This window comes from Acinonyx jubatus, chromosome B1 (genome assembly GCF_027475565.1).
Source record: "Acinonyx jubatus isolate Ajub_Pintada_27869175 chromosome B1, VMU_Ajub_asm_v1.0, whole genome shotgun sequence".
Classification (NCBI taxonomy): domain Eukaryota; kingdom Metazoa; phylum Chordata; class Mammalia; order Carnivora; family Felidae; genus Acinonyx; species Acinonyx jubatus.
Window position 1 is genome coordinate 42,332,696 of NC_069382.1, and position 16,093 is coordinate 42,348,788.

The 16,093-nt window shown below is 34.3% G+C and overlaps 1 protein-coding gene across 13 annotated transcripts in view; it reads right to left on the minus strand.

Annotated features, from left to right (window-relative positions):
- The window catches only part of ADAM32 (ADAM metallopeptidase domain 32), a 181,899-nt gene that overhangs the window by 12,420 nt on the left and 153,386 nt on the right, over window positions 1-16,093 (minus strand). For 5 of the 13 annotated variants that reach the window (XM_015076056.3, XM_053216557.1, XM_053216561.1 and 2 more), the window contains 3 exons: window positions 15,045-15,144; window positions 14,306-14,468; window positions 6,757-6,789 (listed from right to left, as the gene is read on the minus strand). The exons of 2 other annotated variants lie outside the window; for them this stretch is intronic. In XM_015076056.3, coding sequence (XP_014931542.2) covers window positions 6,757-6,789; window positions 14,306-14,468; window positions 15,045-15,144 — 296 coding nt within the window. Of the gene's footprint in view, window positions 1-4,616; window positions 4,678-6,756; window positions 6,790-14,305; window positions 14,469-15,043; window positions 15,145-16,093 lie in introns of those variants that run through there. 6 more of the 13 variants (XM_027070979.2, XM_053216559.1, XR_008295981.1 and 3 more) reach the window with 5 other exon arrangements.

The window sequence follows — 16,093 nt, forward strand, 5'->3', positions numbered from 1 at the left end:
AGGAAGCACAGAGAACCCCCCATTACATTCAACAAAAACCGACCATCAACAAGGCATATCAGAGTCAAATTCACAAAATACTCAGACAAGGAGAGAATCATGAAAGCAGCAAGGGAAAAAAGTCCCTAACCTACAAGGGAAGACAGATGAGGTTTGCAGCAGACCTATCCACAGAAACTTGGCAGGCCAGAAAGGAGTGGCAGGATATATTCAACGTGCTGAATCAGAAAAGCATGCAGCCAAGAATTCTTTATCCAGCAAGGCTGTCATTCAAAACAGAAAGAGAGATAAAAAGTTCCCCACACAAACAAAACTTAAAGGAGTTTGTGACAACTAAACCAGCCCTGCAATAAATTTTAATGGGGACTCTCTGAAGGGAGAAAAGATGGGGGCAAAACAAATAAATAAAGACCAAAAGCAACAAAGACTAGAAAGGACCAGAGAACGCCACCAGAAACTCTACAAGCAACATAATGGCAATAAATTCATATCTTTCATACTCACTTTAAACGTCAATGGACTCAGTACTCCAACCAAAAGACACAGGGTAACAGAATGGGTAAGGAAACAAGATCCATCTATATGCTGTTTACAAAAGACCCACTTTAGACCTAAAGACACTTTCAGATTGAAAATAAGGGGATGGAGAACCATCTATCATGCTAATGGTCAACAAAAGAAAGCCGGAGTGGCCATACTTATATCAGACAATCTAGACTTTACAATAAAGACTGTATCAAGACATGAAGAAGGGCATTATATCATAATCAAGGGGTCTATCCACCAAGAAGACCCAACAATTGTAAACATTTATGCACCTAATGTGAAAGCACCCAAATATATAAATCAGTTAATCACAAACATAAAGAAACTCATCAATAGTAATACCATAATAGTAGGAGACTTCAACACCCCACTCACAGGAATGGACAGATCATCTAATCAAAAAATCAACAAGGAAACATGGCTTTGAATGACACATTGGACCAGATGGACTTAACAGATATATTCAGAACATTTTATCCTAAAGCAGCAGAATATACATTCTTCTCCAGTGCATATGGAATGTTCTCCAGAATAGACCATATACTGGGACACAAATCAGCCCTAAGTAAGTACAAAAAGATCATACCGTGCATATTTTCAGACCACAACGCTATGAAACGCGAAATCAACCACAAAAAATTTTGGAAAGGTAACAAATACTTGGAGACTGAAGAACATCCTACTAAAGAATGAATGGGCTAACCAAGCAGTCAAAGAGGAAATTAAAAAGTATATTCCTAAACACCACAACCCAAAACCTCTGGGATGCAGCAAAGGCGGTTATAAGAGGACAGTATATAGCAATCCAGGCCTTCCTAAAGAAGGAAGAAAGGTCTCAGATACACAACCTAACCTTACACCTCAGAGATGGGAAAAGAGCAACAAATGAAATCCAAAACCAGCAGAACACAGGAAATAATAAAGATAAGAGCAGAAATTAATGCTATCAAAACCAAAAAAAGCAGAACAGATCAATGACACCAGAAGCTGGTTCTCTGAAAGAATTAACAAAATTGATAAACACCTAGCCAGTTTGATCAAAAAGAAAAAGGAAAGGACCAAATAAATAAAATTAAGAATGAAAGAGGAGAGATCACAACCAACACAGCAGAAATAAAAACAGTAATAAGACAATATTATGAGCAATATATGCCAATAAAATCAGTAATCTGGAAGGAAAGGACAAATTTCTAGAAACATATACACTACCAAAACTGAAACAGGAAGAAATAGAAAATTTGAACAGACCCATAACAAGTAAAGAAATCGAATTAGTAATCAAAAATCTGCCAAACAACAAGAGTCCAGGGCCAGATGGCTTTCCAGGGGAATTCTACCAAACATTTAAGGAAGAGTTAACACCTATTCTCTTGAAGCCTTTCCAAAAAATAGAAATGGAAGGAAAACTTCCAAACTCTTTCTATGAAACCACCATTACCTTAATTCCAAAACCAGACAGAGACCACACTAAAAAGGAGAACTATAGACCCATTTCCCTGATGAACATGGATGCAAAAATCTTCAACAAGATATTAGCCAACCGGATCCAACAACACATTAAAAAAATTTAACCACGACCAAGTGGGATTTATACCTGGGATGCAGGGCTGGTTCAATACCCATAAAACAATCAACGTGATTCATCACATCAATAAAAGAAAGGACAAGAACCATATGATCCTCTCAATAGATGCAGAGAAAGCATTTGACAAAATACAGCATGCTTTCTTGATAGAAACCCTCAAGAAAGTAGGGATAGAAAGAGCATACCTCGAGATCATAAAACCCATATATGAAGGACCCACCGCTAACATCATCCTCAATGGGGAAAAACTGAGAGCTTTCCCCCTAAGGTCAGGAACAAGACAGGGATGACCCCTCTCACCACTGTTATTCAACATACTATTGGAAGCCTTAGCCTCTGCAATCAGACAACACAAAGAAATAAAAGGCATCCAAATCGGCCAGGAGGAAGTCAAACTTTCACTATTCACAGATGACATGATACTCTATATGGAAAACCCAAAAGATTTCACCAAAAAACTGCTAGAACTGATTCATGAATTCAGCAAAGTTGCAGTATATAAAGTCAATGTACAGAAATTGGTTGCATTTCTATACACCAAAAATGAAGCAACAGAAAGAGAAATCAAGGAACTGATCCATTTACAGTTGCACCAAAAACCATAAAATACCTAGGAATAAATCTAACTAAAGACGTGAAAAATCTATACACTGAAAACTATAGAAAGCTTATGAAAGAAATTGAAGAAGACACAAAAAAATGGGAAAAGATTCCATGCTCCTGGATAGGAAGAACAAATATTGTTAAAATGTCGATACTACCCAAAGCAACCTACATATTCAATGCAATCCCTATCAAAGTAACACCAGCATTCTTTACAGAGCTAGAACAAATAATCCTAAAATTTTTATGGGACCAGAAAAGACCCCAAATAGCCAAAGCAATCTTGAAAAAGAAAACCAAAACAGGAGGCATCACAATCCCAGACTTCAAGCTATACTACAAAGCTGTAATCATCAAGACAGTATGGTACTGGCACAAGAACAGACACTTAGATCAATGGAATAGAATAGAGAACCCAGAAATGGACCCACAAACGTATGGCTAACTAATCTTTAACAAAGCAGGAAAGAATATCCAATGGCATAAGGACAGTCTCTTCAGCAAGTGGTGCTGGGAAAACTGGACAGTGACATGCAGAAGAATGAACCTGGACGACTTTCTTACACCATACACAAAAATAAACTCAAAATGGATGAAGGACCTAAATGTAAGACAGGAAGCCACCAAAATCCTCAAGGAGAAAGCAGGCAAAAACCTCTTTGATCTTGCCCGCAGCAACTTCTTACTCCACACGTCTCTGGAGGCAAGGGAAACAAAAGCAAAAATGAACTTTTGAGACCTCATCAAAATAAAAAGCTTCTGCACAGCGAAAGAAACAATCAGCAAAACTAGAAGGCAACCTACAGAATGGGAGAAGATATTGCAAATGACATATCAGATAAAGGGTTAGTATCCAAAATGTATAAAGAACTTATCAAACTCAACATCCAAAAAACAAAGAATACAGTGAAGAAATGGACAAAAGACATGAATAGACATTTCTCCAAAGAAGACATCCAGATGGCCAACCGGCACATGAAAAAATGCTCAACATCACTCATCATCAGGGAAATACAAATCAAAACCACAATGAGATACCACCTGATACCTGTCAGAATGGCTAACATTAACAACTCAGGCAACAACAGATGTTGGCGAGGATGCGGAGAAAGAGGATCTCTTTTGCATTGTTGGTGGGAATGCAAGCTGGTGCAGCCACTCTGGAAAACAGTATGGAGGTTCCTCAAAAAACTAAAAATAGAACTACCCTACAACCCAGCAATTGCACTACTAGGCATTTATCCAAGGGATAAAGGTGTACTGTTTTGAAAGGGTACATGCACCCCCATGTTTATAGCAGTGCTATCAACAATAGCCAAAGTATGGAAAGAGCCCAAATGTCCATTGATGGATGAATGGATAAAGAAGAAGTGGTATATATATACAATGGAGTATTACTCGGCAATCAAAAAGAATGAAATCTTGCCATTTGTAACTACATGGATGGAACTGGAGGGTATTAAGGTAAGTGAAATTAGTCAGAGAAAGACAAAACTCATATGACTTCACTCATATGAGGACTTTAAGAGACAAAACAGATGAACATAAGGGACAGGAAATAAAAATAATATAAAAACAGGGAGGGGGACAAAACAGAAGAAACTCATAAATACGGAGAACTGAGGGTTACTGGAGGGGTTGTGGTGGGGAGATGGGCTAAATGGGTAAAGGGCATTAAGGAATCTACTCCTGAAATCATTGTTGCACTATATGCTAACTAACTTGGATGTAAATTTTAAAATATAAAAAAGAAAATTTTTTAAAAAAGAAAAAAATCTCTACAGAATATATTATAATGAAATAACAAGTCTTGGGACAAGAAGAAAATGTAGAGGCTTTTGTTAGGCAGAATTCTAGAGGTGGCTTACTAAGTTCCCCATACCTTGGTTATTCAAATATTCTTCAAAGTACTGAAAAGATTTCCCAGCTCCAAATCCGTTGACCTTAAAAAACAAAGTTTATTTTTGGTGGGCCTGACTCAATCAGATGAGCCCCTCAAAAGTAGAGTATTCTGGGGGCACCTGGGTGGCTCAGTTGGTTAGGCATCTGACTCTTAGTTTTGGCTCAGGTCATGATCTCACAGTGTGTGGGTTCAAGCCCCACATCAGACTCTGCAGTGACAGTGCAGAGACTGCTTGGGATTCTCTCTCTCCCTCTCTCTGCCCATCCCCTGCTCTCTCTTTCTCTCTCTCAAAATAAATAAATAAACTTTAAAAAAAAAGTATTCTGCTGGTGGCAGAAAAGGAAGTAAGAGAGAGTCAAAGCCTAAGGAACAGTTCAACGCCCTTTTTCTTTGAAAATGAAGGGAGGTACATGAGAAATAATGCAGGCAGACTCTAGGAATAGGGAGGGACCCTTAGCAGATAGCAAGCAAGTAAATAGGTACCTCAGACCTACAGTTGCAAGAAATTAGATTCTGCTTACAACCTGAATGAGTTAGGAACATAGCCTGGCCTTCAGGCCTTACAGTCAGTCTTGTGAAAACCCAGCCAAATCCACCTGGATTTCTAACTTACAGAACTTTGACATAACAAATAAATATTGTCTTAAGTCACTAGGGTGTGGTAATATGTTATGCAGCAATAGAAATACAACAGATAAACTACAGATAAATTCCTATTAGCCATTAAGGAATAAATGAATAAACACACTAAGAGAAGATTTATCATCATCTTCTAGCAGTAAATGCCAGACTACAATGACATGTCTTCAAATAGTCAAGGCAAAATAACTCTCAAATTAAAAGTTCACACTTCATAGACTCTTATTCAAGAATGAAAATAAAGACAATTTCAGGTGGGTAAGATAAATAACCTACTACACAGAGACTCACTGATGGAAATTCTAAGAGATGTACTTAACCAAAAGGGAGATTGAACATAAAAAGATGGAGTGAAATTCAAAAAAGAATAGTGAGCAAATAAAGTGGTAAACATGTAGTGAAATCCTAGTATGTTTTGACTAAATACAACAATGACAATGATGACTTGTTTGCAGGAGGTTAAAATTCAGGAGTAACTAAATATCAAATAATAATAATAAGAGTGAATAAAAGATTATAGGGTTAAATGGGCTAGGATGTTCTTAGAAAACTGTAAATGCTCATTATAGCTGAAGTTAACATTTAATATCAAAAATTAAATAATAATACAATTCAATCATTAAATAATATCACTAAAAGAATAAAATTAGAACATGTAATGACTAAATTAATAGAAGGAAAGAAAAAACAATGAAAGTACAATTGATACAATAGAGTACAAGAAAGTAGAAAAATAAAATACTGGAAAAGTATGAAATATAGAACAAAAAATAATAAAGTGGCAGAATTTGGTCTAAATACATCAGCAGACATGCAAGTATATACACATATTAAATTCAACTATTGAGAAACTCTTGAGATTATATATGTTTAAGCTCCACTGGCAGGTTGTTTTTAAGAAACCACCTTAAATAAAAGATTGAAAGCAAAAGAATTAAAAAATTGTATCATATAAATCTAACAAATAGAATGTTCACACAGCAATTATAAAACAGTGAGGGCTGAATTTATGGGTAAGAAACACTAATGGGGACAAAATACTAACAGCACAGTTAGGTCAATATAATTAGTTCTTCCCAATCCATAATTATTATAGATTTTACCTGAGCTCAGTCATGTACAATCTATGAAATGTCAGGTATCTGCTTGTTTATTTACCCAAGCAATACATGAATACAACACAAGTTGGGCTATTTCTAGGCACTATACAGCCTTTTTCTTTACTAATTATGTACATCCTATTTCTTACTAGAGTTGGCTATTTTAGTCCTTGTTTTCTCAGAGTAGGCTTCCAATAACATTTATTAAATGAATAATAGACTAATTTACTAGAAATTAAATTGCTATATATATTAGTAGCCTGGTTTTCAGTGCATTACTTTACTAATTGCAGCTGTTCAAACAGTATCTAAAAATTATGAATTATTAATTCATTCTTAATTTACAACATATATTTTAAGATGCCTTTTAATTTACTTACCTGCTAGCATATGTGTGAGTGCTGCCTTCTAACCTGGATATTTAAAAAAATGGAAAATTGTGTCTCATGTTAGTCCTAAGAAAGTCTTGCCAACTACATGAATAAAAGTCAGACCATCTTATAAACAGTATTACCTCTCTTACAAGACTAGTTACCAATAAAGAAAATAATGTTCAAGGTCACTGAACAAAGATAGAAAAAAATAATACTCTTATTTACCCATATACCTCATCCACAAAGAGTGCAAATTTCAAATCCCACAGTGAGGAGACTATCAAATAGGCACAAATTGTTTTTTCCTTATTGCTTCTGAATACAGAATACAGATTTGACCCTAAATGCCTGATTCTGACCTTCATGCCCCAACCTTTAACTTTTATTCATTGATTTAAAAAAAATGCTACATTTGTGAATTAAAAAAAACAAAACAAAACAACCATACTGACTTCTAGACAGTCTGGCAGAGTGAGGTGGCAGGGCAATTTCCTTCCCCTTTCCTTCCATTCCTCATAACAGAGGAATTGCTGAAAAAAATAACGCAAACATTTAACACATAACTGAGATTAACAACAAGAAAAGACTTCTCCCAGTGCTAATAAAAATGAAGAAACTGAGAGTTCAAACGGTAAACAGGAGCTAATACTGAATAATTTCAGGGGTATCTAAACCAGTAATAACACCTTTGGGGCTAGAGATTTAATAGCTCTTTCTTAGAAGGAGTTCAAGGCCTTTGCCTCATGGTGGGAAAACCATGAGTTCCTTAATTAAACCTGAGAGCCATGAAGAGCCATATCACCAATGAAACAGGAATAATAAAAATTCTGACTAGTGGGCTTTGGAATGCTGGAGGGAAATGAGGATATGAAGATGGGGAAAAAATGTATCATTGAAAGAAGTAGGAATCCAAGCCTTTGAAAAGTATAATTTTAGGACCCCAGTTCACACTCCTACAAATTCTTGAACAATTACATGGCAATTATTTTAAATATTTTTGCTTGATAAAAGAAGCAAAAGTGAAACAATCCACATGTATTTTTCTTCAACACAAACATGCAGAATTCTCACAGGAAAACAAAAGACATTGAAGATCAAAGAGTCTAATTACAAACCACTGAGAACTAATGTGAACATCCACAGCAAAACAATGAATTCACACACCAAAAAACACAAATGATTAAAAAACTTTAATGTAATAATATTCAAAATCTCCATAGAGATCTTTGCAAGAATAGAATCCATAAATCCAGAACAGGACAGTGATGGCAGAAGAAATGGTAAAGTGAAATAAAAAAATCTAACACAATGTGAGATGTTGAGACAAATACAAAAGTACGGTTACAGACTGTAAAGGCATACTTCCAATTCTGACCAAAATGTAGTAACAGACTTGATTTATCCTCCTGACTAAAATAACTGAAAATATGGACAAAATATATGAAACCGTGATTTTCAGACATTAAATATTAGGCAGCACAGGACAGTGATCTCTGATAGAGGGGAATAAAAAAGGTGAGACCTACTGATTGACCCTTCTTACTGCCTGGTGAGAGTTTTCAGCCTATAGCACCTCCAGGGGGACCCAGACAAAGCCCAGAAATCTCCCTGAGTTGAGCTATTAGAATTGGGAGTCTTGGGAGGCCAAGGCAGCTAGAATTCACAGGGAAAACTCCAGAAAGGGAAAGAGCTGTACACAGAGAGCTCCTGAGATCTGTGGAAGATCCCTCTTGCGTCTTCTGCAAAGTACTGATTATTGAACACACATGAGGAAACTACCTAAGCCAGAGAAATATTATTTGAAATTGAGCAATCTTTTGTGTTCACATAGGGACAGGAAAAGCTTGTGTTCCCACCACCTGAGTTTCAAACTATTATGCTATGGAGAATTGGGTAGAGTTACTCAAAAGGGTATTGCCTCAGTAGTGGTGACTGTTTTGATCCCACTTAACAAAGCATTAAAAACAATGGTGTTAGACCAATTGGATATTCTTACACAGAAAACAACCACTTTATCCATACCTTTTAACCCATACAAAAGTTAATTCAAATCATATATAAGCCTAAATGCAAAACCTAAAACTATAAAACTTTAGAAGAAAATTTTTATGAATTTTGGTTAGGCAAATATTTCCTAGACACAAAACCAAAAACATGATATATAAAAGAAGAAATTGATACATTGGATTTCATCAAAATTTAAACTTTTTGTTCTTTGAAAGGATAAAAAAAATAAGTCTTAGACTACTCCTAATCTACATATTTGCAAATCATATATATATAATAAGACTTATATCCAGAATATATACAGAACACTCAGAATGCAATCATAAGAAAACAACTCATTTAAGAATGACCACAAGATCTGAACAACTCAGGAATAAAAAAGATAAGCCAACCAAAAAATGGAGCCTTCCAGCTGGAACCACCATCTTCCATAGTTTTTCAAATGACCAACACAAAGGGAAAGAGGAGTGGCACCAGCTATACATTCTTTGCGCCTTTTAGAAAACATAGAGTTGTTCTTTAGCCACACATGTGAATCTACAATTAATATATTTATAGACATCAAGGGAATGGGCACAGTTCAAAACAGAATGTCCCACAAATGTTAACATGGCAAAATTGAGTCTACAATGTACCTAGCATGCTATGATTAAGGGCAAAATTCATGCCAAGAGAATTAATGCACCCAATGAGCATATCAGGCACTCTAAAAGCCGAGAAAACCTCCTGAAACATGTGAAGGAAAATGGTCAGAGAAAGAAGGAAGCCAAAAAGAAACGTACTTGGGTTCCACTGAAGCACCAATCTGCTCCACCCAGAGGAGCACATTTTGTGAGAATCAACTGAAAGGAGCCTGAGCTGTTGGAACCCATTCCCTATGAAATCATGGCACAATAGGTACAAAAATAAATAAGTAAAAGACTTCTAAACTGTAAGCTAATTAATTAATTACTTAATTTTAAAATGGGCCAAAGATTTGCACACACACTTCTCCAAAAAAGTACATATAACAACAAAAAAACACATGAAACAACTGACAATTTCGTTAGTCATTAGAGAAATGTGAATTAAAACCACAATGAGATGCCACTACACACTATCAGAATTGTTAAAATTTTAAAAATAAATATATTACCATATCAAGTGTCAGCAAGAATGTGGAGGAACTAGAATTCTCACATTCTAGTGGCTGGAATATAAGATGGTACAACTACTTTGAAAAACAACTCAGCATTTTCTTTAGAAGTCAAATATGTCTACCATATTGCCCTACCATTTTATTCTTGGGTATTAACCCAAGAAAAGAAAGCACATATTCCCAGAGATTTGCATATAAATGTCCATAGTGGCTTTACTTATAATATGCTAAAATATGGAAACAACCCAAACATATATCAACCAATGAATGGATAAACAAATTATGCTGTATTTGCACAACTGAATACCTACCAGCAATAAAAAAAGAAGTACTGACATACATCAGAACATGAATGAATTGCAAAATAATTACAGTGAGTAGAATAAACCAGACAAAAATAAAGAGCACATACTGTAGGATTCCATTTATATAAAATTCTAGCAAATGCATATTAAACTATACTGACAGAAAGCAGTTCAGCAGTAGTCTGAGGATAAAGGAGATGGAAGAGGCAGGAGTGGAGATTACCAAGGAACACAAGGAAGCTTTTGGGCATGACAGATATCTTCATAACCTTGATTGTGGTGATGGTTTCATGAGTTTCATGGGTGTTACTTTTCAAACTATCAAAACATACCAGATTATGCACTTAAAGCATATGCAATTTACTGTATATCAATTATACCTCAATAAATCTGTATATTTATAAAAAGAACAAGCACATAACAACATGGATGAATCTCAAATGCATTATCCTGAGGGAAATAAGGCAGACTCAAAAGACTACATACTGTACAATTCCATTTACACAAAGTTCTGGAATAGGCAAAACTACAGCAAAAAAGACAGATCTGTTAGTGAGAGGAGCAGGAGGTGGAGTTAAGGGAATTTGTGGGGTAATGGAATTGTTCTGCATTTTATTGCAGTCACGGTATGCATATGGATTTGTTACTATGTATTTGTTAAACTCAGAGAATCACACACACTAAGAATATTAATTTTACTATATGTAAAGCATAGCTCAGTTTTTAAAAGCCTCATTCTAGTGTCAAAAGGATAGAAAAAAATGGAGGAGGAAGTGGAGGAGAAGGTGATTAATGAAGAGAAGGAAAACAACCATCATCATCACCACCACCATGAATGTCAGAATAGAAAACCCTAAAATATAGGACTTGCAGAAAGATAAAAGAGAGAGGTAAGAGTCAATTATTGAAGAGATCATTGAGAATTTTCTAAAATTGAAGAAAAACTTTATAATTAAAGATTATGCTGAGTTCAGAGCTGGATAAATAAAAACAAATTCATCACAACAGGTAATAATTTAATAACATAAGACTTTGGACAGAAGAATACTTGGGAACCTAACTTAAAGAAGAAATACAGTTTAAGCATAAGGTAAAAATAAATTAAGTCGGCAACAGACATCAACAACAGTACATGCCAGAATTCAGTGGCATATCACAAGAGGGCTTACAGAAATAATTGTTCGCCTAAAATTCTATACCCATACAAGAGTGAAAATGAAATAAAGCCATTTTCAGGCATGTAAGTCAAACAGATTACCACACATAGACAATCACTCTTATAACTACTAAAATTTGTACTTCCTAAAAATAAAATCAAACCTTGCATGAAAAAAGCAGGATTCCAAAAAGAATGGTGATGATTGTGGTATCACAAATGATGTGATTAAATTTCATAATACTATACACACACACACACACACTCTCAGAAATGTGTGCATGCAAATGCTGGTAAATATGAATAAGGTCTATAGTTTAATTAATAATACAGTACCAATACCAATTCCGTAGCTGTGAAAATGCACTATGTTAATGTAAGATGTTATTGTTGCCAAAAACCAAATGAAGGATATAAGGAAACTTTTTATATTTCTTAAACTATTTCAAAACAATAAGTTTAAAATAAAAGAATAGTAAGCAAAGACTTGAGAAATATAATAGGAAATCCTATTAAGTACTAACTAAATATAACAACAACAACAACAACAACAACAACAACAATGAAATAACGCTTATTTGGAGAAAGGTGAAAAGCCAAATTACAAACAGACTGAAGAAGAGAGGTTAGTGTTAAAGGGCTGAGATCCTTGTGTTATTGAGAGGACTACAAATGATTAAATTTACACATTTTATAACATTATCTATAAATACTAAAATTTAAAGAAAATCATATAAAAATAAAAACATTAAAATTTACCAAGTAATAGAAGAAAAGAAGAGAACAGGAAAAACACAATAAAGAAAACTGATTTGAGGGAAAGGAAAAAAACATGCAAAAAAAGACGGTAAATAAGAAAAAATAAAATGGTTAATTTCAGTCTAAATTATATGCCATCATATATGAAGCATATAAGCATAACAAACTCCACTGGTGTCTTCCATATAAAGGCCGTTTACAAGATACCTACTAAAAACACAGAAAGATTGAGAATAAAGGATGAGAAAAGACATACTAGGTAAGCCTAAATATCAAAGATCATGTCGGCATAGCAATATAAGACAGTGAGAATAGAATTTAAGATAAAATTATTAATGATAAAAATATAATATGCCAAGAAATCACAACTAAACTGAACATTATGCATTTAGTCACTTCCTCAGAATATATAAAGCAGAAGTGTCAACAATCAGAAGGAAAGCCATGAAATATTGAAAAATTTTATGGGGAAGGGGGGGAATGCCAACACGTGAAAAAATGATTTGAAACAACATAATTAAAAAGTTTGTTTTCAAAATTAAAACAACAAACATGTTATGTCACAATAATTGAAGCATACATACAATCATACAAAAATTGACTTTCATTCTGGTTCCAAAATTTAAGAATAAATCATAGAAACAAGTCTCCCAAAAAGGTAATGAAATTGGAAAATATTTTTTCAGCAATATAAATCAATCTATAATTGGAAGCTAAAGACTACAATTTATTCATAATTTAAACAAGAAATCATACTACAAGTTTCTAATTTTTTGAACTCAATGTCAACTGTACATTAAAAACTGAATATGTCTCCCTCTCTCTCTGCCTCTATCCCGTTCACACTGTCTCTCTCTCTCTCTCTCTCAAAAATAAAACTTAAAAACTGAAGAGTGTACATGAAATCATATAAAGGGGAAAGTTTTAGCTTTAAAAGTATATGTTGGAAATAAAAAAATGTTGAAAATTAATTTTTAAGAAAAGCATTAGACTCAAGAAAGCTAAAATTAAAATAGAGCAAAGATAAACAGAGTAGAAAGGAGGAAAAGAACAAAACTTAAGGACAGTAAACACTAAGGAAATATAGAGATCTCAACAAAACCAAAAGTTGTATTTTTCAAATTATCAATAAAGTAGAAAAACCTCTGAGAAAACTGCTCATGAAAAATAAAAAGGGAAAAAGAAACACATAAGCAAAATCAGAAGAGGAAACAAATCTATAAAGTGTAAATATTTAAAATTATATATAATTCCAAATAATGAAGTATTAATATATAATTCCAGATATGGCACATGGATACAGCCATATGTAAGCAAAAATATTTAATACCTATCAACTTTCAGTGTAGAGCCTGTTCTCTGCAGAGAGGGAGATAATACTAGAAGGGGATTTCAGCCGTAAATGCAATAGTTTATCTCATAAAAGAAACAAGAAAAATATTAACATTTGTTTATTTCCACTGGTGGGCAAATGAGTATGTCACCATGTTCTCTGATTTTGTGTTTGAATTACTTTTTTAAAAAAATTAAAATATGCTACAGGCTAAATTATAAACCTTACCCAGAGAATATTTTTAAAATTATTTCTTAGATGAAACAGCAACAAAACCTGAAATATGTCATCTGTGATAAGGACTAGAAGGGTGCCTGGGTGGCTCAGTCGGTTAAGCCTCCCACTTTGGCTCAGGTCATGATCTCATGGTTTGTGAGTCCAAGCCCTCCATCAGGCTCTCTGCTGTCAGCGCAGAACCCACTTTGGATTCTCTATCTCCCTCTTCCTCTGCCGTGCACTCCCTCTCTCGCTCTCAAAAATAAGTGAACATTAAAGAAAAAGGACTAGAAATCTGCATTTCTAATAAATATTTCTGGTGCTTCTCCTGTAGGTAACACAGATCACAATTTGAGAACCACTTAAGTATTTGAAAGCAATACATAGGGATACATTTGAGTTTTTCCTCTGTTAATTTCCAAGGCAATGACTTTGGCAAATTATTTAAACTACACTCCCAAATTTTTGCATCTTTAAAGTGGGGATATTCAAAACGATCTCACACAATTGAATGAGATATTTATGTAGTACTCAAAATCCCTGCAAGATGTAAAGTATAGTTGCTGCTCATGATACTGCCTTATATATGGCTAGAGTCAAATGGTACTAAAGTTTAACTTCAGAACACAAATTCAATTTACTCGCTACTCAAGGATTCCTCTTCCTTGGTGAACCACTTTTTTGAACTCTTCCATGAAACAATAGCTATTATGGTTGCTATGATGAGAATAGGCAAAGCAATGTAGAAACCTAGAAGCCACCGGTTCTTTTCAGCCTTCCTAAAAGCTCTTTCCATGATTAAACCTAAAATAGAAATACATTAAAAATCAGAGCCAAAAAATTAAACCATCTACTTTTATTTTCAAGTTGCAGCAAACCAATTTTTGTTGTTATTCAAGAAACATGGAAAAATAATAATATAATTATATAATACTTAGAACTCTCTCTACAACCTCTCATTCTAAAACATTATAAAACAAGTTCCAGGAAATTCCAACGTATTCTACATCATACAGCAGCTGTAGCAAAATCTCACTATAGCACTCTAAGTTGGACCAAAAACTTCAACAATATATAAAGTGGGATCATGTAATTGCAAGGTTATCCAACAAATTTACAATATAGTCTAAAGGAAAAGTCAATGACATCAGTAAATAAAAATTTTAAAAGATACTGTCAGTTTCAATCATGATTTTGAGAGTTAATATTGGAAGAGCAAGATTAAGAAGATATATTTGGTTTTCATTTCTTGAAAATAAGCCTATTTACCTTTTAATTGCAAATATTGACCTCTAGGTGATAGAAATCTAAGTTTGTTTTTGTGAAGATAAGCACTTTGATAATTTATTAACTGAATACGTAAAGATATTAGATACTTGCCCTGTTTCTCAGGCAAACTAGAAGCTTCTCTGCCACGCGTTTCACAAAATGGAGGCCGGTAGCCTTCAAAACAATGGCACGTTTTATTGGAAGTGCACACCTAGGATCATTTTAAAAAACTCAAATGATCATTTAAAACTATTTTCTCGTGAAAAGTAAAATTATCAGATGGATCATCAAGCTTACTTTTGCATTTTGATCTAGTGTAATTTTATTTATTTACAGAGATAATCCTAGAAATCAAATAGTTTGGTTTCTAATGCACACACAAACACACCCACAAATAGTTGGGTTTTTTCAAGCTACAGAGGCTGACAGTATTTGCATTGAGAAAAATTTTAATATTTCAAATATTCACCTGAAAACTTAGTTTTCAATTTCAGAAACACACCCTCAAATTCTAATGAAAATAAGACCTTTCTAGTGGTGTCCTGGAGCCACGTAGTATCGCTCCAGAGCTGAATGTGCACATCTCTTCCTATCTCCAAGTTCAGTGACATGCCATAGCTTGAAGTATTTGCAGTTGCAAATGAGCACCTTCCCAACTGCCCTACTCCAGGATTGGGTTGTGTTTTGTTTGCTTGATTTTTAATCCAAGGGATTTTGTACTTCAAGAGGCCATCAGATACTTAGGTTAGGAACTGATGGTTTCTTAAATAAATAAATAAATAAATAAATAAATAAATAAATAGTAAACACCTTTATGGTACTTACTAGGTGTGTCTCTATTGTGAACACTTTCTATAGATTTATTTATTAAATCCTCACAACAGCCCTGTGAGGTTGGGACTATTATTATTCCCACTTTATAGACAAAGACCCTGAGGCATAGATATTTAACTTGTCAAAGTCAAATGGCTAGTAAGTGATGGAACAAGGATTTAAACTTATGAGATCTGGTTTCAGAGACCTTGCCCTTGCCCATTTGCTATGTTACCTCTCAAAATAATATAAAACATCTCTCAGTTTCTAAGATCTCAGTTTAACAACTTGGATCTAATCCCATGGCTTAAATGTATATGGGGGGGGAGTGTTGTGTTGAGGGTATC